General features: G+C 41.5%; 1 protein-coding gene across 4 annotated transcripts; it reads left to right on the top strand.

Annotated features, from left to right (window-relative positions):
• Positions 1–5192: 5192 nt before the first annotated feature.
• LOC109863792 lies at positions 5193–25368 on the top strand. 4 transcript variants are annotated; one of them, XM_020444353.1, is made up of 3 exons: positions 5193–5214; positions 18219–18268; positions 21338–25368. In XM_020444353.1, the coding sequence occupies exon 3, from the start codon at positions 21355–21357 to the stop codon at positions 23416–23418; it is 2064 nt and encodes a 687-aa protein (XP_020299942.1). In that variant the 5' UTR covers positions 5193–5214; positions 18219–18268; positions 21338–21354; the 3' UTR covers positions 23419–25368. The 4 variants fall into 4 exon arrangements, with proteins under 4 accessions (XP_020299942.1, XP_020299941.1, XP_020299940.1 ...); XM_020444352.1 differs by lacking the exon at positions 5193–5214 and adding an exon at positions 5260–5687; XM_020444351.1 differs by lacking the exon at positions 5193–5214 and adding an exon at positions 9034–9161.
• Positions 25369–25580: the final 212 nt, after the last annotated feature.

The following is a 25580-nucleotide window of genomic DNA, read 5'->3' as shown; positions in this document are numbered from 1 at the left end:
GTCGGTATGTGTCATCGGTAACCGTGCCGGTACATATGGATTAAATCTCGGGTCGCTGGCGCGTGCTAGTAGGAGGCAGCTGGAGGAGAACTACTTCTCCTCACGGCGCACGATATGGTGCTCCGCACTGTACATTGCAAATTGGATACACACCGGACCTGCGGTGAAAGTACGTCGCGAGAGTAGAGTACGTCCCGTGTGTGTACGTTCATCGAAGACACGCCACCGACTCGTAAATTTGCATGAACGTTTTGCAATAATAAATTTAACGCTCGTTGATCAAACTTGTGTACATGCGAGCGCGTCGACTTTGATTTTGCGTTGCTAAGTGAGATTGTGTGATCTAATAAATTAAATGTATTTGTACATGTAACGTGTGTGTAAGAAACTTGAATCTGTCTCCATCGATGCGACGGAGATCTCTTCAAGGCCGACCGGAAATTTGGAGAGAGAGAAGAGGTGGTCCATTCTCGAGAATTAGCACTGACCTAGGGAAGGCCTCGAGGTCGCCGATGGCACACATTCCGAGTGCGTCTATATTAAGTTAACTGCTTCATAGCTGCCGATTGGACTGCCGCTCGGCAACTGCCAATATATAGGTGGACGCACGTACCGAGCTCTGGACGCAGGGCTTAGGCAATGCCAATTGCACGCATCCGCAAATTTGCCACCAACTGGCACGCTTATGTTATAGAGTTACTCCGGCTCTATCTAAGTGACTCCTCTCTCTCTTTCTTTCTTTCTCTCTATTTATCTGTCTTTGTCTCTTCAAGACATTACATAATGTCTCCACACCGATGACATTCGCGCGGGACTGCTCTAAAATCTAGAACGTATTCCTTCGCGGATAAAGAATTGAACGTCGATAAGAAACGGGAATGATTGACTCTCTGAGAAATATAACATTGTAAATTACATCCGCGTGCTTCCGATGTCTGATCGTAATATCGTCAGAAATGGGACCAGGTCGAATGGAAGTTTGTGCGGAAAGAGGCACGACTAGATGTACAACGTTTACACCGGCGTGAGTTGGCCATTAGCCGTAACCGCTTATGCCGACTGATTGAGTAACGATTGCAATAGAAAAATGAAAAAAAAAAAAAACGCTATAGAGCCGCGACGCACCTGCGTGGCTCGTTATCGCGCGCGCGAAGTTGTTAAACGCGAACGATTGTGCGCGGCAACCCTCGGTGATCCGTGACTAATGAGGATACCGCGATTATAAATCCCATCTACATAGGATGAGAAACGATAAATTGAGTTGCAACGGGTTACCTCATAATTGCATTCCTCGAATACGAATAGGTGTCCCCCTTCTGTACGTGTGTGTGTGTGTGTGTGTGCGCGCGCGCGCGCCTTCTGCTCCTGTTGCTCGTTACGAGCACCGATAATAGCCAATTAACCGGGCGATTATTTCATATGAACATTTATTTTAACAATTGACTCGTGATTTTTTTCGCGGAGTCGCACCTTTTTTTTTTTTTTTTTTGAGAGAGAGAGAGAAGAAACACATTGTTACATACGCCACACTTTCTTTTTTCGCACTTTCACAATATTTTAAAAACGTGAAAGCGAGAGAAAGAAGAAGAGAAAGAAACGTTTCTGCAATATGTAGTTTTTTTGTTTTTTCCCCGCAAAGTAGTTCAGTTACCGAGACTCGAAGTTTCGAAATTTCCTACCGTCTTTCTTGTCACGTTTGTATTTTTTTTTTGTCTTAAATATTTGTACAGTTATTTTTTAGCGTGCATAATTGAAGCGGAATATATAGCCGATGTCATAACTTATCCGAGAGAACGCGGCGAATAACTTGAGGAAATTCGTGAAGTAAAATGTGACGTAATATACCGACGCGGTGTGACGGTTCAACGATGTGTGACATGCAATATGACCCTAATCACCGACATTTCATAATGTTCCGTCGCAAAAAGCCACCGCTACGACTGAGCGATACATATGTATGTGCATATGTATGTGCTCATTGAGACAACCAGTCTCTGATTCACAACAGAGTATCTTAAGGATGCACTTCCACATGTAAGATTTTGAAACGTTTCGCACTGGAGGAAAGACAGACAATTATAATGTTTCGAGTTGATTGCGTCGGTCGTACGCAACGTTGAGTCAAATGTCGATTGATTTTTTTTTTTTTTTTTAAATAGCGCACACGCATATGTACGCATAAAGAAAACTAGACACACACACACACACAGAAGAGAAAATAGGGACATTCGCATTTGTTATAAAGTTCTTATTTCTTTTATTATAAATTTAGATTCTTCTTTTAATGCTATGCGCTTTTCTCATCCGTCCGTAAGAACGGTCGAGTAAAAAAGCAATCTCAAAGTAAAAACCTTGATAGACGCGACGATGTTTTCTTAATAACTCGGATGATCTTTTGCACGCTTCTTCTTCTTCAATTTCGATTGCATCGATAAGTAATGACTGCGCGTGTGTGTTGCCGGCGTCGTTTTTAATTCGATTTTCTTCTTCGTTCGTCTTCCCGCGTTCATGCGCGAAGAAAAGAATCTTTTCTGGGTCAGAAAATATAACGTCGAGTTACTGACTCATTGCCGCGCTTATGACCAAAGGCGAGGGACTCTTTGCATAGATCACGCGCACCTGTACTCGGAAAGAGAGAAAGATTGCAGTCGAGGTCGTTTCGAACGCTTCCAATTGGTAAACGCGTGTGATCTGCACTTTGTGCGTGTTTGTATCGATATAAAATGTAAGTGCGAAGAATGTGGGAAAGATATCATATAAGTAATCTGGGAATTGCCGATAGAGTTGTCAATTGTTCACGGGAAGGGATGCGTCATTTTTCCGACAAATCGATGACTCGCCCAATCGTGACGACGCATTACGTTAGTTTTCGCGCAAGTGAATAGAGTAGTTTTGAGCTTTATTTTTTGAGCTTCATATTGGCAAAATTGCGTTATTCAGTTTGGCAACTCAATTTAAAGTAATTTTTTCTCACTCTGGTCTGGTTACGTTTTATTTTTCTTTTTTCTGCGTTTTATTAGAATTACGCTGAAGAAGTGCTTGATGAAGACAATTAGAACTTCCAGTTGGCATGTGTGTTCGAAGTCAGGCATTAGCCGGCGCGAGTTCTGTTTGTATTGCGCGTTTATTAACATATTTTGCCGTTTTTCCCCGTCAAAAGGGGAAACGCCTACTTCCTACCGTTTGCGTAATCCGAATCGGGATCTTTATTTTCTTCGAGGACATTTCTCGATAAGCTCGACGGTTTAGTGTCATCAGCTGCAACGCGAGGTGCGGCCGTCGAGCGAAAGATTCACACGGCCGTTAAAATCCTTGACAGTTGGAAAAGAAACTGGACAAACGACGAATCTTTTTCCAGTATTAAATCGTTGCCACATCAAAATGTTTTACGGATTATCTGAATGTTTTCTCGAAACGTTGTATCTCTTACAGATAATTGAAACCCGATTCATTTCCGGCGTGATTAGCGACGTTATATCGTACAACGATTTCCTGTTAGAAGACGTTTCTTCGGATAGAAGGATAGCAAACACGCTGCAATTGCCTCGTGTTTAATCAGCTTTGATAAAAAAAAAAAAAAAAACACACGCCCGAACGATTTATCACATTTTCAGAAAATATTCTCTTTCGATATCTTTATTTGCTGTCAAAGCAAATGTTTTAATTTCGTGATTTTAAGGATTTTAAATAAAACCTTTCAAAAGAGTAACAAATTGTTTACGAATCTCAATCGATCGAGACGCGATCGACGAAATGAATTTTCTGATTTATTTTCTGATTTATTTTCTTCTGTTGTTGAGACTCTCTTTTGTGTCGCTTCTACAAGATAAGAAGTGGTTGGCAATGAGATGAAGTAGTTAAAGGTCTCGCGCGCCTTCGTAATGCTCAATTAAATCCAAGACAACAATACGTGATTTCCATCTTACAACATATAAAATAATTATATAAAAAAATTATATAAAAAAAAAAACAACAACAACAACATACGCGATCGAGATTTAATTTCTATGCTGAAAAAAATGATCCAGAGACATGGAACATCTGAACGAAGAGGGAATAAAACGAAATTTCTATTACGAGTTGGAGTGATTTAAAACGCGACGTATTAACGATATAATATCAAGTTACAGATTACCGTGACAGGTCGATTCAATTAATATTACGCTACTTATCACGCCGTGCGCTGCGATGTGTATCGCAATTACCCAACGCACGCTGTGCGTCCTCAATGGAAATGCACAACTCGGAGAGTATAAGGAGATTGTATCGCGAAAAGCACAAACTTTGTAGTTCTCTTGTTATCAAAATTACACTCTAATTAAATATCTTGAAATATTCGCGTCACCTCTTCCGCGTAGATGCGTAACAGGGGTACAAAAGTTATCCTCTGATCATTATCTTCGTGACGAATCATCAATGTGTCGCTTCTTTTCGGAGATGTTTCACTCACGTGGGATTCGCTGATAAATAAAAATGCAAAAAAAAAAAAACAACAACTTTCACCGCGATAAATTAGTAAAACTTATTGACAATTATTTAGCCGCGATAAAAACAAAAACACAAGAAATAATCGGAGAATCAGTCAATTAACGGTTGCGACTTATCTTGCACGTGTCTCATTGTGTCTAAACTAAAATTACCCGGAAGAAAATTGTGCTTCACAGTACTGGAACCATCGGCTGTTGAGTTAAGTATCTATTACGCGACTGCAGACGCGCGATGGTACTTAAACAACACCATCAAAAGTCTTCCCGATGATCGTGCGCGACGCACGTTCCCGTCGTATCCGATAAACAACCACTGAACTTCTGCCGGATATCTGGGCGTAATATTTGCCGAAGACACTGGTGGTAAGTGTCACGAGAGCATCTTGAGCTACTCCCGGCACACGTGTGCGGTATATATGTACATATACATATATACATATTCACACGTACACTCTTCCTATACTCTCTTGCGATGATTGAATTGCGAGAGAGAGACTCGCCAAACCACACCGGGTGTCTCTTGGATTCTCAGACCTCGCTGGTTCTTCAAGAAGAGACCGAACCGGCCGGCGTGGCGCGGAGCAGAGCGGAACGGAACGGCGTGGCCGTTCCTACCACTCCGCGCTATCAGAACGTGCACCAGGAGCCACGATGTGGTGGGGCCCCCGTTGTCACGTCGCCGGCACCAGAAGAAACAGCGCGTGGAGCACGCGAAGGGAGAGAGTTGGTAAGCCTGAGCTCTCTCGCGAGTGAGAGAGCGGAGTCGCGGTCTGTCAGAGTCCACAGTCCTAACTCGGCCTCGGGCTGCGATAGATCGTATCTCTTACGCGGCTCTTCCCGATACCGCCGCGGTAACCATCAATCATTCAAGTTCTCGCAGTCGGAGTTTTCGCGCGAGAGAACACGACCGCGCAATCGACTTTCTTCCTCTCCTTCTGCGACGAACCCGATCACGGCCGATCTCGCGAGTGATCGAACGACCTTCGAGCATAATACAGCGTGAAAAGAAATTCTCCCGCGGATGATCATCACCCTCGGTAAATCTACATCGTCTATCTATTCTAAGGAAAATTCTTCTTTTCTCTCGTCGCTGTTTCGATTTCTCCGCCGATTGTCGATCGCGCGGAAGTGAACGCGGAGGGCGGATTACCGCGATCGCGTTCGCAAGAGAAAACACACACCGGGATATTGTTACGGGAGGTAAGTCCTTTCTTTTTTTTTCGCACTTTCTTCAAATGAAGAAAAAGAAATGATGTGCGAAATGATGTACGAAAGAAAGAGAGAAAGAGGGAGAGAAAAAGAGCACGTGTGTAGGAAGTTTGTAGGTGGGAGTGCCGGTAGAGAGAATGAGCAGAATATATTTTTGCGCTTGCCGAGTTTATTTTTTTAATCATTTTGCTTCGAATCGCGCGATCGTTTTTACGCGCGCAAACGAGCGAATAAAATTAACTCTTCTGACGCGAACGCGTATCATCGCAAAAATTTGACAGTTGTAAAAAATCTTCAAACGTAATTTTTCTAATCTCAAACGGATTTTGCAGATAGCGCGAGTTAATTTGAATCTCAGTTGCTAAAATAAATAAAAAACTAGTTAAAATACTTATTAAATTTAAGAAAAATCAAACACGTCGCGCGAAAAGGTCCTCTACAGTGGCATTACGTAATTTTTTTTCATTCTTGTTCGGCCTGTGACGGAATATCTTCCTGCTTCCGCTGCAGTCGAGCTGTCGTGCCACATTCTGCTTTCCGTGAACCCACGTTTCCGGGTTTAGCGATGGAAGTGCGTTTTTCTAAAATTAGAACTGGAAAAGAGAAATAACGCGCGATTGCGCGGATCATGAATTGTCTCTGTTTCAAAAACCGTACTGGTAGTGTGTAAATCGTTATAAAATTTCCGAAGCGCAGAAAAGGGAGCACATCGCTGTGTGCAATTATTTCACCTTCCGCGAACTCGCTTCGAAAACCTGTAATAAAGTTCTTTCGCTGCAAGCAAACAGCGAAATTATGCCCCGATGCAACTATACACGTTTTGCATATGTTGAAATTACTGAATGGTTGGAAGCCAATCATGAAATTGACCAGTCAAAGTTCAATTAATGGTCGAAGTCAGTCTGGAGAAAAAAAAACAGTTCGAAAAAAAACTTCAACCGCTTTAACGATCTTATTCTCATCGATTGATTTATCTCCCGAGTTTGATTTCGAAAGTTTTTATTCGCAGATGGTTTTTGCGATTCGCCATTATAGATCGATTTAATGTAAAGCAAACTACGTCATTTGTTAAGTGACGTAAGCGTTTAACATTTTACCGAGTATTGGTGTTAATAAAGATAAGGCAACAGCTAAAAAAGAATTTCGTTTGTTTAAATTAATTAAGATCAAATAAATCGATATTCGACATATTGATTTACAATTTTGTTTAACATATATTTCTTAAAACGTATCGCGCGGAAATATAATGTGATGATTTTATACAATATTTATGATAACGAGCGTTTGTGTGTGTGTGTGTGTGTGTCTGCTTTTTTTATTACGATTCTGTTCACATACTTGATACCGAGTATAAATGTTACTTGATCAGCGGATAAATAATCCTAGAGAGTTTTAAATCTTTGAAATAACACACATCTATCAATTTTTTTTTTTTTATCTGATAAAATCATCTAGTAAGTGTCGCATGTAAGAAGACACAAATTTTACGAATGTAAATTTTATTTTTTTTGCGTTGGCATAATTGTATGATCAAAAAGTGATCATTTATTTACACAAATCTCTATTGTGTTTATATAAATACCTATGTAATTTATTAGATAAATATCCTTGTGCATATATCTGTGTTTGATAAATGTTTATCTGATTTTTCCAAGAAAAGACAGTGTCTTTCTAAATAATCTTTTTATTTATTTATCTTTTTTTTGACGATAAACAAAGAAATATCATAAAAAACGCGTTAAATTTGGCTCAAGGTCAATTGAAGCTAGAAGCCAAAAAAAAAAAAAATCATGAAGAAATCATTGCGGTGTATCGATATTTTAAAACAATTCACGCAATAATGGGACAATATTCTGTGAGAAATCTCGAACTCTGATCGGACGAGTTTTCTACTCTTCGAGCGACGACTTCCCGTGGAAATTTCTTCGGCATTTTCACGACGCATACGCGCGCTCGCCTCGGGATTAAGTACACCTTGAATACCTTCGTCAGATACCTTCATAGTCGTCGTCGTTGGGGCGGGGCCATTACGTAATGACGTTAATCAGAGGTAGCGGCTAATCCCGAGCGGTACAAATCCGACTTGCATGGAAGCAGAATCTCATCGGCGCGCGCGCTCGCGAGAAAATTAAAAGCCTGAAACTAAATCCCCGGCGACCTTGGCGTTGCGCACTGACGACGCGTCGACAAGTTAGTAGATCTGTCCGAGAGACGTTGCGAGATTGACAATCGGCTGGAGTTGAACAATTCAATTGGCGGGGATGGTGCGCGCGGCTTCGAACGCGCGGGGCTTTGACATGTCGCGATGACACGACGGAATCGAGTTGTATGGTGATTGCGCGCGATTTCCCACATGAATTATGCAGAAACGCGTCTGTCTGTCGGCAAAGCGCTCTTGTCTCGCTTCCGATAAAATTCGCAGATGTCTTTGCGTTTCTTCGTGTTTATGAATTCTTTTGCTTACTCGCGGCGGGCGATCTCCGCCGGCATTGAAAACGCGAGCAATCACAACATATTAAATTTCCCCTTGGGGTCGATCGCGATCGGACCGCGCATGCATGCAAATGACAAATACGCAGAAAAATACGCTGTTACGCGCTCCCGGGCTCGCGGCTACACACAACAAATCACTTCCGAAAGTCGCCTCGACGTAAATAAACGCGCGCTCTTGAAATTAAGTCGTTCATCTCCACCGACTTTCAAAATGACCGATGGATATTGGCCGAAATTTCGCGAGCGCTCGTTATTTCAAAAACCGACCATCACCACCTGCTCTCGAAAGTAAATGACTTACTCGTGTGTAACGTCTGCAAATAGAAACGAGGAAATATTCCTCTACTTTTCATCACTTGTTTGAAATGTGATAAAGAGTTACACATCCGTGCGCGTTGCGTTTCTTTCGCAACAATTAAACCGTTTTTTGTTGAGGTTTCTTTTTTATAAATTTATAATCTTTGGTTTTTATTTTACCACGGACTCTCGAACGTATTTGTCGTGCAAAAGAAATATATTATTCGAACGCACCAAACCAATTTATTTTCAAGATCATAGTCCAATTCGCTGTGTATCTGCAAATGTGTCGCGTGCACGACGCATAACACGCATTTTGAGCCGAGGTTTGTTGCGACATATCAAATCGTGAGCGATTTTCTCGTTGTTCTCGTCGAACGACTTATTTGTCTCGCAAACACGTCGACGGCGGAAGAGACAGTTGCCGATGCAACGGTCGCGCCGCGCGGCGTGTCCGTATCGTCACGATACAAGTTCCCAGGTGTTTACGACCACGCAACGTCATCGAACCCACCTTTACCTTTTCAGTTGTCGCGCGCGGCAACCGTGTGCATCCGTATGCATGCGCGACGTTACGGTACGCCACGTTGGTATCTTCGCTTCGACTTTGCGCCTCGCAAGCAACATCGGGAATGTGAAAACACCGTCGCGGACGACGTCTTTCCACGTCACAAGGTAACGACGCCATTCAGCTTTCCTAGCCGCACGATAACGACGTTTCGCACGTGCACGGGTACGTTGTACGTACGTACAAATTTTTTCTCGCGGTTTTTTAACACGCGAGTTTACGCAACGTTATTGTGAGACAGTTTTAATTCGAAGAAAAATAATCTACGCGCTCGCGTAAATAATATTTCAATAACTGTGTCTTTTTATAAGAATCAGTATGCACGCACACGTGGCAATATTCTATGTGACAAATCCTGTGGACATCGAGATCGTTGCGAAATCCATAATGTTTTTTAAATTCGCGGCACAATATGCTTTCTCTTATAAAAAGATGTCTCGACGTCTAAATCGTTTGACTTAAAAATAAATTAAAACCGCACATCAACCGTTTAACGCGATAACGTAAGTAAAATATATCAAAGTTCCCCACAATGTGGTTACGTAAGTATCTCATAAAAAATATTAATAAATCGTTAGATTCGACGCGAATTTAAAAAAGAAACAAAAAATTATAGCTCTGTCGAGAGATTGAACATTTGAAAAAATCTGAATCTATTCTGTGGAAGCAAATTAATAACATGCATTGAACAATAGCATCGTTTCTGTTGTATCTCTGCGTTTGTTTTTGCTGAACAACATTGGTTTTTATGTAACGAGAGTTTAAGATATGAAAATCATAAATCATTTCTCTCAGAGATTTTGTTCAGCAATTGACGCGTTGCTCCGTGCTTTGCAATGCAAATGTATTGGATTTTTTTTTTTTTTTTTTAATACGTATAAAACTTCCGATAAAAACTTTACACAAGATACGCTTCAGATTATTGCAGTGTAAAGAAAACAAAACCGCGATAATATATCGCGGCGCTCGCAATTTAAAAATCGTGCGAGGCGCTTTATTGCTCCTCTCGAGAGGATCTTACGTACTCTCCCCTTTATCGCCCGCTTATCGATTCGCGATAACGTAACGCGCACATCAAACATATCGTTCTTTATCTCTTTGCGCCAACAGTTCTCTCTCTTTTTTTTTTTTTTTTTTTATGAGAATTTTGAACTTGCGCATCTCACTGTCTCGTTTCGTTCGGTTAACAAATTTCACGCTCGAAATGTCATTCGCGACTACATTTTTGAATATAATATACATTTGTTTCTTTTTTTAAATTATTCAATTCATTTTATACGTCGTGAGACAAGCATTTTCAATCATCTACATCAAATTTACATTAATTAAGAAACTCGAGACATTGATATAGTTCAGTTTTAATATATTTTTCATTATATTTTTAACGTGTTAAAATCATGTATCATAATCAGATATTTTATTAATTTATAATCTCGAAGCGCGTAATCTGTATGTGCCAAACACGATTTTTATCACGATATTGTTGATCAAAACCTTGAATTGAAATAATCATCTTTTTTTTTCTTGACCTCTAATGTTATGCGTGTCAAGGAGAAACTTGTACAATGGAAATGGATCTCTATAAATATTTTATGCACGGTTGTGCTTAAGACAATAACACAATAGAGAAGATAGCGTTGTAATCTTTTTATGTTAACACTTCCTTTCTCAATAACTAACGTTTCACAACGTTAGCGGTTTTTATTTCCGAAAGTTATGACGGAAATCTGCAACGTGTTTGTTTGTTACGTCACACGCTGCGTTAGATGCGTCACTTTTGGAATCGCGAATTCTCTTTCGTTGAAATCGAAAATTTGAATCGCATTGTCGAGAAGTGTATCAGCTGGTTGAAAACCGCCGCGCTGACATCCTCGCGTTTAATCTCGATTTGTTGGCATCTCCGTGACACACGTGTCGCGCATATGAACCTCTCAGGAGGTCACTTGCTTTTCGAAAAAAAAAAAAAAAAAAACTAATACATAAGGACGGACGAGTACAGTAAACCGATGGCGTGTGCGAGACGAGCACGGAGACAGAGCACGGGGAAGACTTCGTCAATTCGCGTGAGAGTTTTCTTCGGGTCTCGACGTGGCGAAGGGAGAGAGAGAGGAGAGGTCGTCACTGGCTGCTGTTATTAGCAATGCTGATGTTTCAGAGAGACGGCCGAACAGACATGCGACCTCTATATATTTATTCGTCGTATCTTTCTTCTTTTTTCATCGTCTTTTCTATTTCTATTTCGTCTTTGCTCTGTTTTATTTTAAGACGCACGTAAAACTGTCAATAAATAACAACGATCCTCCGAGCGCGATAAACATTCAATTACTCAGATGAGTGACACAATGAAAGAAAGGCGTCTTTTTATCTATCTCGCGCGTACACACACCGTGCACTTGCTCCGTACGATTTTTCTGAAACGTGATATTTATTTCTGCGTTCTCAGAGATGAGCTTTTTGTAATTCCCTTTCGGAATCTTCTCAAGCTATTAATGTTTAATAGCCAGGCTATTTTGTACTTGATTACTCTGCAGTTTCCTGGGACGTTATACCGCGGACTATTTTATTCGATTGAACCGATTCAGTGCTACTAGCCGCTTCTATTATCGCCGATAATGTCTTCTGCGGAGTATTTGATTTGTTCACGGCCGTGATCGCGCTTACGTACATACATGCGTGTATTATGTGCGCGTACACGTCCACCCGATCCTCGTTTCCTTTCTCTTCTTTTCCTTTTGGCTTTCTCGCTCTTTCACATATCATCTTTCTGGATTGTATAAAACACTCGAGACACCGTGTATGTATATATATATATATATATTCTCTTGGCGAGTAGCTCTTCCCGTTATCATTTCTATCTATCATTCTCGATCTCGTCTCTATGGTCTGACGCACAGATCTTTTTGTGTACGTATGCATATATACATATATGTATACAACGCCGCGATAGACAGGCCTGCGGTCTCTCGGAGAGACCGAGGTGGAAATGATCGTCGTTGCCCAAGGCCCTTAGATTACACGAGCGAAATTCTCTGACGTATCGTCTGTAATGTACTATGTGTGTTATGTAACCGCAACGCGCGCTGTTGTAATGTGAACGAGGAATACCTTGAAATCTCTTCAAAAGACGAGCAAGAAGACGCTTCTTCCCGCGAAGAGCGTCAGCGACCTTTTTAATTGCAGCGAACTTTTATATCTCGGAAGAGAGATACAACGCAATTGTGCGCGCGCGCAAATGTGCTTCGACTATGTCAAAAAAAAAGAAAAAACAAGCAAACGAGAGATATGATTTTTTTTCATGTGTCGTAACTGTTTATAAATATAACGAGAAGATACGAGTGTAAAAAAATGAAAACTACAAAACTACGCTTGGTTAATAAAAAGCGATTTATAACTTGTTTCTTAATTGTTACGAAGATTGAAGTCTTCGGACTTTGAAGTTTAAGTGTTTTTCTCGACTTCTCAATTTCGCGTATACTTGACTTTGAATAATATGTAAAGATCCGGTTTCTTTCTGCGCGAGTAAAAACGAATGTACAAGAAATCGCTGAATGCAAGATTCGCGACAGTTACGTCATCGTTACGCACAATAGCTAACGAGGTGCGAAATGTGATTGTTTCCGGGGTTTAACTGACCCTGCGGCCAATTGAATATGAACGAAGAAGCCGTCCGTACTAACTACGCGGTATTTAAGCTCGAATTTTTATGCAAATCGGATCCGACATGCGTCAGTTGAACAAAACCTAGCGCAATACCAGTGAAGAATATACTCTTTTGCGTTTTACGTGTTAAAGTTCCAACGAAATATTGCAATCGGGATTATTTTCTTAAGAAGCGCGCGTAATATTGTAAAAAAGTGCGAGAACCGAGCGGGTTTTTGCGTGTGAACACATACGACACCTACGGAATCTCATCGTAAAGACGTTTCGTGAAGGCTAGCAAGTGACATACTTTAAGAACTACTTTGAAATAGCCTGGGATCAAGGTGAAGAAAATGGAAGTTTCTCGATTTTATTACTTCCTGTATCTTTTAGCATCAAATAAAATTAAAAATCAACTCACATTCGAACATCACATTTCGAATGCAGATGAGCTGGACGTAGTGTTTTATTAAGTACAATATGAAAAGAGAATTATTATACAATATCGTAAAATTACAAAAAATTAAACATTAAAAAATATTTAATCATAAAAGACTGAGTTTAACAAGATCTGAAATAAAAATACGAAGTATCAATCGTAAAAAGTTGAACGCAAAGAAAAAACTTAGTTTTAATTGTGATTCAAAGCGAGAGATTCGCGCTTGAATATATCTTGGGCTCTTTATGACCAGTGCTTTTTATTTTATTTTAGAAAATATTAATTTTTATACATCTTCATATATCTTATCTATTTTATCTATATATCTTTCTTTTAGAAAATATTTAAGTACATCAATATATAAAGAGGATAATGTTGGCATGCGGTAAGAGCGACATTTCTGATGGATGTGTAAACGAAAATGACAAGGTAACTTTCTCCGAGCTGCAGTTTTTTTTTTACTTGAAATTTAAGTTCGTGTGATATCTGATACACACACACACACACACACACACACACACACCCATATACATATTGAGTTCAGCTTTCTAATGCAAGATGCAGATAAAAGCCACGGCAAATTTTTAAAACGAGAAATTAGTTACAATAGAGTGTCGTTCAGCAAACGTCATTGTTCAAACGATTGATGATACACAACAACTCGGAAATGCATAGACGTGACGTGTTTTGTTTTGGAAACGTCTCAGGACGCGTTCGCGAAATGTGTGTCAACGCAAAGATATTGTTTCCTAATTGCCTCCATTGGTATTTAAAATGGATATTTGTCTTAGCAGTGACGACTGTCACGTGTAGTCTCTCTCTCTCTCTCTCTGTCTCTTCACGTAACGATGATGATCTTGAATCCCGCGTGTCCTCACTCCACTGACACGATTAAAAAACATTTGCTTCAGGCCGATAATCCATCAAAAAATTATTGCTAACGATTACGACGGAATCGCGGAGTCGTAACAGCCTGATAACATCTCCGATTAAATCGGTAATCATTACGAGAGGGGGTAAAAAAAAAAAACACTCGCGTGCGAACGCGCGTCAAACATAAGATTATAAGATTAAAAATAACGAGTTTGAAAAAGTGTTTTTTATTTGAACACGTGTAAACATTTATATTCTTTTTCTTTCTTCTAAAGAAAAGAGAAGAAAAAAACGGATGTTTGGCGCCAAGTAAAAAGAAAAAAAAAGAAAGTTTGACAGATAGAAAGTTTGTCAACGTGAATATATGAAATCTGTTTTACGATGTGAGATACAAATTCGAGCTTTTATTCGACCCGGTCAGTCAATATCAATAACCATCGAATGACGTCGATGTTGTCGTTTGAAAATTCTGCCGGTCTTTTTCAATCAGCTTCCCGAAGCTTACGCAAACCGACAGTGCGCCTGTCGCATCTGTCGGTGACAGCGCGTGCGAATCGATCGATCATCACTAATCGAGATAGTCACAAGTTGTCTTAGAGAGACTCGTTAGCGACTCGAATCTCGTTGAGTTGCCATTGCTCGGAGAGGGAGAGGAGGAAAGAGGTTGACTGACCTATCTCATCTCCGATGCGTGTCTCGAGAGTGATTTCTGGCGCGAGTTTGCGGCTTGCTATAATCGTTTCGCACGAATGCCCGATACCGAAGTATCGGTATATCCAGGCGCGTGAAAGGGGGACTCCCCTTGTGTGGTCTGTCTATATATCTCGGATTTGTTCTATTCTCTGTTTTCTTGCCTCCACTTTTTTACCGTCTCTCCGGTGTCTGCGACGCGCGGCACGAGAAAAGAGAAAAGTAGAAAACGTGCGGGCGCACACACACACACGCATCACGATATGTGTAATGACGCGTAAATATATTTTGTCACATAACAGTTCAGTAATTTTTCCGTGCAACAATGCGGACTTGAGTTTCATTTGTGAGTAACGAAAGAAAATGCAGAAAATTCGAGAGTTTTTCAAGAACTGTTTACTCACATGTCAATAAAAAAAAAAAAAAAAAAAAAAAAAAAAAAAAAAAAAACAGCATTTCTGAAACACGTAACACATTTCCGAACACGTAACACATTTCCGAACACGTAACACGGATTTTAGATATCTGCCGATCGATGACAACGCATTGCGAAATGCGCGTGAAAGTGTTACACACACCTCTGCACTACTCCGAGCCAATTAACGGTTTCGTTAACGCCGGTTGTGCCGTGTAGGATTCTTTTTTTTTTTTTTGTTCGTTGGAATTCGTCAAAGCGCTCTCTTCGATTACGTCGAATTTCGCGGATTTGTGCTCTTTCCGTTTACATGAAACGCGCATTAAATCGTATTTACACGAATGGTCTCTACGCTTTTCTTATCTGTTGCACACAAGTGTCTTCGAACAACGAGCAAAGTTTAACGAATTCGTCGGTCAATAAAGTTATTGATTCGATCTGCCTGCCAAATTCTTGTCGAACTTCAATAGAAGTGAAGTGCGCAGTGAAACGTATAATTTAAGATAATCGACAAGATTGAGAAGTTTATTTGCAAAAGTTTCGCTTGTATTGTTATTTTTCTTCTTATCTGTTTACGTGTTCCAACATTTTTTTCGTCAAGACAAACGATTACTAATCACCGAAGAATTTGGAGTTCGGAAAAGATACAAAATCAATGAAGATCTTATCGTTATTTACTAAATGCCTTCTATGATCTCTGATGAGAAATCACGTTGAAAATCACACACATACGCTATTATAAGTTCTCGATCAAGTGTCAATTTGTTGGACGATGGATTATGATCGATCAAAGATGAACCTATGACAAATAGCGGTGATTATTTACGTATCGGTGATCAATAACAGAATGAGTCGTATTGAAGAGAAACTTGATTTATTTTTAAATGTGAAAAAGCACGATTTTCTGAAACTTCATTGTTGGAAAAATCACGAAATTGTTTTATTGTTTTCCTACGTTTGTGTAATAATGTTATATTTGTATTCAAACTTTTATGACTTGTTTTAGACGACGTTTCTTTTTTTTTTTTTTAGGATAGAATTAATGTAAATAAATTCAATAAAAAAGAAAAAAAATATTTTTTCTTTGACTAAAGAAGATTCCGTTATGAATGAAAAATTGTTATCTGAATAATTGCTGGATTAATGTGCCAATGTTAACAATAAAATATTTCTTTACGTAATAATAGTTCATTTATATGCGCATGATTTATCACATTCTTCTTTTTTACGTTTTTATCTCGGAATATACTTTGACATCTTGCATACACACACACACATACTCACACACACATTTATCTATAATTAGAGGCTTGATAAAATAGTCTTAAAAAAAGTGTAATCTGTAATAACAAATGAGTAATTTAGAAAAAAAATCTTAATGTGTAAAAACTTTCTAACGTGTTTGTGACGCAAAACGTTTGTCGCAGTTTTAAACAAAAACAAATCGAAAATATTCGTGTCGCAATTTCACTTTCGCGCGCGAAAAAAAGAATTATAAATAATTAATGAGAATAAATTAAAGTGGTAATAAAAAATAAAGATAGATCGCGGCCAGACAACGCGCGTACTGGTATTTGAATTGCTTAAGCGAAGCGGGCGAGAGAGAAATTTTCGCCGCTTTCAACTACTTTTTTTTTTTTTTTTTGTTTTACAAAAAGGTGCACGACCTGCCGGAATATAACTTCTCGAATCGCCGGGTTCTTCAGTCTCCTGTGAAAACACATGGCAAACTGGACCACGAAGACGAGCTGGTGGTACCGTTACGAACGTAGTTTGCAGAAAAAAAAAAAGCGTTTCGTGACCAAACCAGGCGTGCATGATGCCGAGTGTACCGCTCATTACGAATTTCCTGGTGAATTCGCGCGGTGTACAAATAATACACGCACCGGTGCGATCGCGTACGAAGTGCTTGCGCGTGCAAAGCGTCCTTCATTATTTAACATTGAAAAATAATTAAAAACTCTGCGCGATTACAAAACTTTTTTACATTTATCAAACTTATTACAGAGTATAAATTCATCAAACCAACACGAAATTGTATTTTTAAATCTTCGCAACAGATTGACAAGAGCCTCGATATGGTCAAGATCAGCTCAGTTGTTTATTATTCGCTGATGTACGACATGTAACTAGAGGTTACATTATCTCAGCGCGACGAGAGAATATTCGGCCGAGGTTAAAACGACAAGAAAAATCGCACGCTTTTTGATAAACAGCACATTATAATCAACCTTGCTCTTTGAACCGCGGCGCGCGTGTCAAATTTACTTACGTACAAAGTTGAGAGAAACTTCGGAGAAAAGACGACGGTTCGTTACAAAACACGAAATGAAGGATGTGGGCCGCAAAAAAAAAAAAAATTCAGAGAAATAAGCGTTTTGTAAGAATTATAATTATTGTCGACGTAGTATCACATCGTGGCGACATAGCGTCCCGGAAAGTCAAGGACCCGAAATGTCACGCGCTCGGAAAGAGAGTGAGTCAGCACGATGTTTGAGCGGAGCGCACGAGGCACGGACGACGATGGGGGACAGGTTGGGAAAAATCCTCGAGACGAATCTTACGTAACTGGAAGCGAGAAAGGGAAAAAGTGGAGAAAACGAGAACGAAAGTGCGACTGTCCGTCGTCGTGATAAAATCCAGACGTGTGAGTGATTTAATCGTTCCGGATCGAACGAATCGAGATCGTTAAGGCGGAGATACACGTTTATATATCCACGTGTCGCGGAAACGCCTGAGATTATCCGCGAAACGATAACCCGCGCGATTATTTTCCGCGGACGAAACTTTCGAAATGTGGAACGTCGTTCTCGCGTCGGATGATCGCGCAAAACAATCGAAAGCGATTGCACGTGTGGAGACAACATTTGCTTCGCGAACGCTCCGCGATCGAGAGAGCGAAGGTCAAATCTCACGCGATCGACAATGATCGAGAGATCTCTTTGCTCATTTCGCGCTGACAATTTATTGCAACAATTATGCAACAAAATATATATTCTCTCAACAATAAAAACATCCATGATGCGATCGATATGTATCGATTATGTATCGGAGACTTTCCGCGCTTGTATTCTGGAGATTTATGTGTTTGTTGTTTTTCTGTTGCAGATGCCCTCGAAATCACGGTGTTGCCGAGATCACGTCTGATCAATCGAGTTGTAAGTCATTATAATACATTACTTTGTACGATATATGAAAAAAAGAAAACGAGACATAATTTATAGTAACTACTTACTTGAGAACTTTTATCGGGAAATTAAATTGCACATTGGAAATAATGAATAATAATGAATGAGAGATTAATTATTGAATACACACACAACTCTTGGCGGCATCAGAAATTTAACCACTCGGTTTAAACTGATATTTTCGATTTCTCGTTATTAATAACTCTCGCAGGACGTGAATATACAGCTGCAACTTTAGGCAGGTGCTGCTGTTTCGCGTCGGGAAACTATTTTTGCGGGACGCGCGATGAAATATATGTTTTGTGGTTTCTTTCGGCACGTTACGCAAAACGACTATGTGACTTTTGTACTTTTATGAAACTGAGGTAGTAGAGTCAGGTGGCCGTCCGAAAGAATATCCACGTGTCAAACAACAACCACAACGTGTGTGTGTTTGTGTGTGTGTGTATGTGAAAACGTATTTCCATACTATTTTCTTGAGAAAGAACCGTTCGAGTGGAAATTGCACAAGGAAGTCGCTCTTCGCGAACTATCGGTTACGTGACAAGTGCGGATACACACCGTTGTCCGCGATGCGCGGAATAGCGGATCGTTCCTCGAGAGATCTCGAACCCATTGGCCGTGACCCTCTGGCCGGTCTACACCCACGCAATTGCACAAAACGCTGCGAGCGTCTTGAGATCGCGTCACGCGCGAATATTTGAGGTCCCAAAGAGCATTGCACGCTTCTGCGTGTGCAAGAGTTTAATCGGGAAACACTCGAAGCGCGTTCGCCTTGAGCATCGCTTGCTCTCTAATTTTTTTAATGATTTTTTTAGAAACACTTTTTGTAGTTCAAAAAATCTGAATAATACAATCAATTGGTTTGGCTGATGGTTTGGTATAAAAAAATTCAAAGTAAAGTTTTATCTTTTTTTTTCGAAATAAAAATAACGAGATAAATAAAAGATCTTGGATGAATAATTGTGAGAAATTATATACACTTTTGATGTAAAACAAAACAAAAAAATTACAGCGCAAATTAGTTTTATCTCATTAGTTTTATCTCATTTTCATGTTGATACGTTCGTTAAACTTATCGAGCCTATCAGCTCTCGTTATTGCGCGATTATTTGCCGCTCGTGTGTTTATAATCTAGGTTGACACTTCACAAAATGTCATTTGGTTTTGTAATTTCCTCGGTTTATGCGCAATTATAATTGTTAAAGCGAGAGAGCTCGTTATTTTGAACGAGGGTCAGATCGCGTTTTACGAGAAATCGGCACGCGGGCTTATCGGCAAATTCTGGTAAACATAATGGAATCCATTATTTGCTTTATCTCGCGGAGATAGATAAAGAGAGAGAAAGAGAGAGAGAGAGGGAGGGAGAAGAAAAGAGAGAGAGAAAGATAAGTTTTTTTATTTTTTTTTATTTTCGATCAAACTCGGACTTATTAGCGTGCAAGAAACGCGCCGTCGAGTTGCAGCCGGTCAATTAACGTGATTACGATCGATCAATGAGAGTTCAACGTTCGTCGCCGCCTCGACCGCCGCGGCGGTCGCTGCCGCCGACTTCTTTTATTCGTTGTTTATACATGGAAATAACGTTACGCCGACATCGGGAGCGGGACAGTATGCAAAATAATGCAAATAACATGTCCGAACCGCTCCAAAACCCTCCGTCTTTCTGTCTATGTATAGAACCCTCCTCTCGTCGTCGTGGTGGTTTTAGCGCACGAAAGAGGCATCCGACGATGAAAAAGAGGGCTCGTCTCTCTCTCTCTCTCTCTCTCTCTTTTTCTCTCTTTCTCTCTCTCGGGTTGATAAATTTCCACGCGTACAGTTCGGGTAATATCTCCGTTATTTTAAAACAGTTTGCTTGCACGCCGAGCGATATACGCGTGGCGACTACCAACGTCTAAATGGAAACATCAAACGTACAAATGGTTAATATACTCGTTTTCGCGCGTTAGCTCTTACTTCATCACGCGAACTGAATCGCCTGCTCTTATCTGCAGTCCCACTTTGACGATTGTCGAGGCAATGATAACAATGGCGCTGATAAGAATCGTCTAGATGGGCGGGTGTGTGTGGTTTGTCGGGCGTCGTCGTCGTCGTCGTCGTCGTCGTCGTCGTCGCGATTCACCTTAGTCGATCTAATTGTGCATCGAATGTGTCGCGCGACAACTGTGCACGACAACAAGACTGTGTGCGCACCGGCTTCTCGCGAATGTATTGCTGCAGGTGCACGGTGATAATTATTAGCGTCGCGAGCTGAAGCGTGCGTACTAATTGCGGACATATTAGATAATCACCTGTGTGAACCGAGTCGGGACGTTTTACTTTCATTTTCGCGCTACTCGAATAGACCGTGAAAATCGCGATCTTTTTACACGGCGAATTACAAGGTACGTTAAAACGCGTTGTTATAATAGAATAAATAGGCCAGTAATCTCGCTCGCGTTACGAAACACGCGCGCGCGCGCGCGCGCGCTCACGCGCGAGCGTTATATCAACGTAAGTAGACGACGTGATGAAATAATTTTTCGTTATTACAGATTTTATCGTATTATTATTTTGTCATGCCTCGCCGCCGCGCTTTCCAATTATTGCTTACCTTTGTACGTCTCTTTTGAATGTGCGCGCGCGCGCGCGCGTGCAATTTGATTCTTAAAACTTCAGCACTCATCGCGCGCGCCGCGACCTCCTTTCGGTCGCACGTCGGCCATCTCGTCGTCGGTGCACGAGTGCGAGTTCACTTCGCGACATATATAGCATTCGAAAATGTTGTCAATAATTATCGTTGGCGAGAGCGCAATTTATTGCGGCGTGAGACGACCGCGTCGAATTGCGTAAGTCAGTCTCATCTTCTTCGATAAGATGTTGACGTACATTTTTGCTTCAATTATTTGTTAATGAATATTCATTGTGTAACATCTTGAAATCTTTGCTTTGCAAAGAGAGAGAAAGAGAGAGAGAGAGAGAGAGAGAGAGACGCCATGCTGGAAACCGTATCACATGATTGTCGCATTATCGACTTGCGCGATTTCTCTGTTGCAGATAAATCAGATCGAAAGATGCGGGCAGCACCGCCTTTGCTGTCGTTCCTGCTGATTCTTCTCCATCACTCGGGATGGACCCACGGATTGTGCCACCTGACCAAGGCGGACAGCGACGTCTTGTACAAGGACGCGCAATGCGATCAGCTGAAGGATTTCGAGAAGATCGAGACGTACGACCGGATCGTAAGCCTGAAGGCTCCGGGCGCACAGGACGTGTTAGTCCCGGACTTCTTCAGCAACCTGACCGATCTTAAACACCTCGATCTGTCCGGCGGCGATCTACGAACGATCAGATCCGGAAGTTTTCGAGGATTGAGTAACCTCAGAAGTCTCAATCTCACCGATAACCGCATCGAGTACTTGGAACTTGGCTCGGTCGAGGGTTTGACTCATTTACGTAGTCTGAAACTGCGGAAGAACGCTATCCGGCAACTGCCAGCCGCGTTAGCGCGCTTGAAGAACCTCAAACATCTGGATATTCACGACAATCCGCTCGAGTGTAACTGCGCCACTCTGAACGTGCGAGATCTTCTGATCAGAAAAAAAAACGTGTCGTTCAAGAACGTCTTGTGCGCGAATCCCGCCCACATGAAGGACACGTTGATAACAACGTGGAACGCGACGGTCATCTGCAATTTTGAGAGGCAGGATCGGGAGATGCAGAACGATCAGCCGGAAGGGTCCGGGACGGATCCGGGATTCGACGATATACCGGATGATCTGAGCGAAGAAGAGGACGAAGACGACGAATACAAGGAGGTCAGCAACAGCTTGCCGGAGAAGCCGAAAGAGCTCGAAATCGAAACGCCTTTTCCAACATCGGTGGAAACCACGTCGGCATCTCCCGTAATCGTGTCTACTGCCTCGACGAAAGAGACGAGCGTTTCCACAGAGGAGACTACCGACACAACGGTGAATTCCTTGCAGAGTACCGGCGACGACGGAGAGATCTTCTTCGACAACGAGGACAAGAAGGAACAAGCGACCACGACCGAGATGTCGCAAAACAAAATCAAGGACAGCCTGTTTTATCCGTCGGAGGGCTCTGCCGACGGGGACGAAGGTTCCGGCGAAGGATCGGGAATCTGGAGACTTGGAGACGACGAGGAGAAGACTGTGAAGGAGAGCACAAGTGGCGATTCGCTGGAAACTAGTTTCTTGGATTTAATTTTCGGCAATTGGGGTGGCACAAGTACTCCGATTCCATCGGAGACCAAGGATCCGGATCTTGAAGAAGAACAGTTTATAAACGTGTCGTCCACCACCGAGGAAACGATTGCCGAATCCTCCAGTAGAGTCACCACCGATGCGACGACATCTATCTCGATCACCAACGGCGTGGAAGTGTTGCAATCCGGCTCGGGCGACAAGTCCAGATCGGGCAACGTCAAGGCCGAGGTGAATAGTCTGAACGACGAGAACGCCGCGGTGTCCACGTCCAAACAGTCCAAGAAAGGTATGGGCTCGTACATCGTCTTGGCGATTCTGCTGGCGGTTGTGGCGGCGCTGATCGGCATCGCCGCTTACAGGGGTGACATATGCCGGAAGAAGAGGAAACGCAGCGACGTGGAAAACGGAACCGAGCTGAAGGACATGCAGAAGTCTCTACTTCCGGACGGGAATTCGACGCAGCCCAAGATCGCTTCCAACGGTAACGCCGAGAGCATTCCTCTTGTAGACGGTGCTCCCGACGGCGACGATGCGAAGATCGACAAGATCCGGAGCAACGATCGTCAAACGCAAGATGCGCCGCAGCAATCTGTCAACGGCACCGCCGATCATTCGGATCCCGTGAAGCCACCCAGAAAACAGATCGCTTCGCAAGACGAAAGCGTGGTTAACCGTCCACGCGTTCTGGATATAAATTCCTTGAGGGAGAATTTTCTGGCGGACATGACGAGCCCTACTCACCCTTCCGAGTCATCGATAGCGACGAACAACGAGCCGAACGGTCCGCCCCTCAGTCCAGGTGCTCAGAGAGTGAAGATCACCTTGCAAGAAAATCCTGACAGTGTGCCAAAGACGCCGATACTCATCACGCGAACGATAGCCGGTGAGAATCTAGTCAAGACGTCATGAGGGCACTGAGGAGGAATCACAACGTGAGATAACGAACATCGATCGACTGACTTTATATGTTCGTTCGTCGAATAAAAATCGAATATTTGCGAGAAGAAAAAGAAAGAGAGAGAGAGAGAGAGAGAAACAAAGAGAGAGATAAACATTAAAGAACGCATAATAATTTGTAAGAAAAACGTAAGATGTGTAAACGTTATTATTGAGCGTTCGCATATTAATGATGTGACGAGAGAGACACCAATTGTTTTCGGCAAAAAACTGAAGAAAAACGTATGTCGACATTAGACGACAGTATATATTGGTGTAACACACCTCGGGTCGCTTTGTTGAACAATCGAATCCACGAAATGCTATGTGTATATATTTGCTAACTCTACGCTGCGTGGGATGTTTTTGACGATATCGCGCGCTTTTTTCGTGTGAACGTCATCGCGTTTCGTAACATTTCTCCGTTCAGTGTTTCACATTTCGGCAATAAAAATTCAACTTTAAATTGCAAATATTTCAGCAAAATCATCAATTTTTGTATTTTTTTTCTTTTTAAAGAAATAAATTACAAAATATATTTTTTTAATTTGATTTTAATTTCCGATGTGATAAAATTTTGTCGACTCTTATGCTACATTGAAGCGAGATTTTGCGTCGATTTCCTTCACGAGATTGAAAACGAGAAGAAACAGCGCGCGATACTCGCTGGAACATCCTGTGCGCGTTAAAAATTCCGCGAGTGTGGAGGGTAATACACTATACGTACGCGTTCGAGATTAACACTATAGCACACTAGTCAGTCTTCCTAACGGATCTCGCACGTCCTGCGAGCGCCATGGACGAGAAGAGGATCTCGGGGGGAATTCTGTATCTCTGACGTTCGCGCGTGATGATCGCATTGCGAGGGATCCTCGAAATTATAGATTTCAGGATCAACGATGACGGTATACGAGACAAGATAGTTAATAAAACTTTAAGAGGGAGCACACATTCCACATTTGATTCTGCCATATAATTTTCCGTTTTCCTTTTCTACGAAAAACCTGTGCGCGAGGAGAGATTTTACCTATTACGCATATCTTTACGGCCTTACGCCGTCCTTCTTTTCAAACTGTTTGCCAACGCGCGCGTATCTTGTAGTTTTAGCGCGACGCGCGCTTTAGGTTTACATACATACGTCGCCGCCGTCTATTATTGCGTTCAGACTCAAAGAATTTGTAATTCAATGAGAAGTTTGCCACTTATGGATAACGACCTTTATTTTGATTTGTTATGCAAAGTTATACACATCGGGCGAGAGCGAACGATTTGACACGAAACGTGTCGTTCACGACATCACGAAAAATTAATACGTAAAAAAATTATTCTGTGTTATCATGTTATTCCCCTTATCTGGAGCGAGCGCGATCCTCTCCGATAATGCGTTCGTCGTTAGGTGCGCCGAAGCAACACCGACTCGAATTTGTCTTTTCTTGCGCGTTAAACACATTTATTCGCGTTGTGTTAACAAGACGGCGCGGATCAATGTGCGAGATTTTACGTCGAAAGAAGAGAGACGAGCACTCCTCGTGCATATGCGTACCGAGGCAACAACGAACGTTTGATCATCGCGTTGATTATCAGTCGACACGTCATTACATGCCGGAGTATGTGCGCGGAGTGACAAGGCGCCGCGTTATCATATAATCGACTACTATACCGCGTTACGATTTCTTTTTAAGCCAAATGTGTACGGATGTTGTATGCAACATACATATATATATATATATATATATATATATATGTATGATTTTAATTTTAAGATAAGCGCGCGCAATCCCGTTAGATGTATCGATCTTGCGTCACGACGGCGCGCGTCGTCGGTTTGAGGAAAAGGCGACGAAATAAACAAGCGGTTAAGATTGAAAGACTTTATTTATATGTTCAGTCTTTGATCAATAAAAGAGTGTTATTTTTTGTTGACATCATCATTTGTCTCACTTGTGCGTCACGCGCGATCTTTGACCGCGCCTTTTTTTTACAATAATTTTGTTATTGTCGTTCCGTAACGTTACGTTGCAATTTGTTTCGCGTATCGCGTGTAATTATTCAGCATTGTTTGGAAAACAAAAAATGAGATTGTCGGTATTTTCTTCACACTTTTTTGATACGAGATACAACAATGATACAAATAA

This window comes from Pseudomyrmex gracilis, unplaced genomic scaffold (genome assembly GCF_002006095.1).
Source record: "Pseudomyrmex gracilis isolate BER0280 unplaced genomic scaffold, ASM200609v1 scaffold_13, whole genome shotgun sequence".
In the NCBI taxonomy this organism is placed as follows: domain Eukaryota; kingdom Metazoa; phylum Arthropoda; class Insecta; order Hymenoptera; family Formicidae; genus Pseudomyrmex; species Pseudomyrmex gracilis.
Note: the sequence above shows the minus strand (reverse complement) of the source record. Positions and strands in the feature narration are given on the sequence as shown.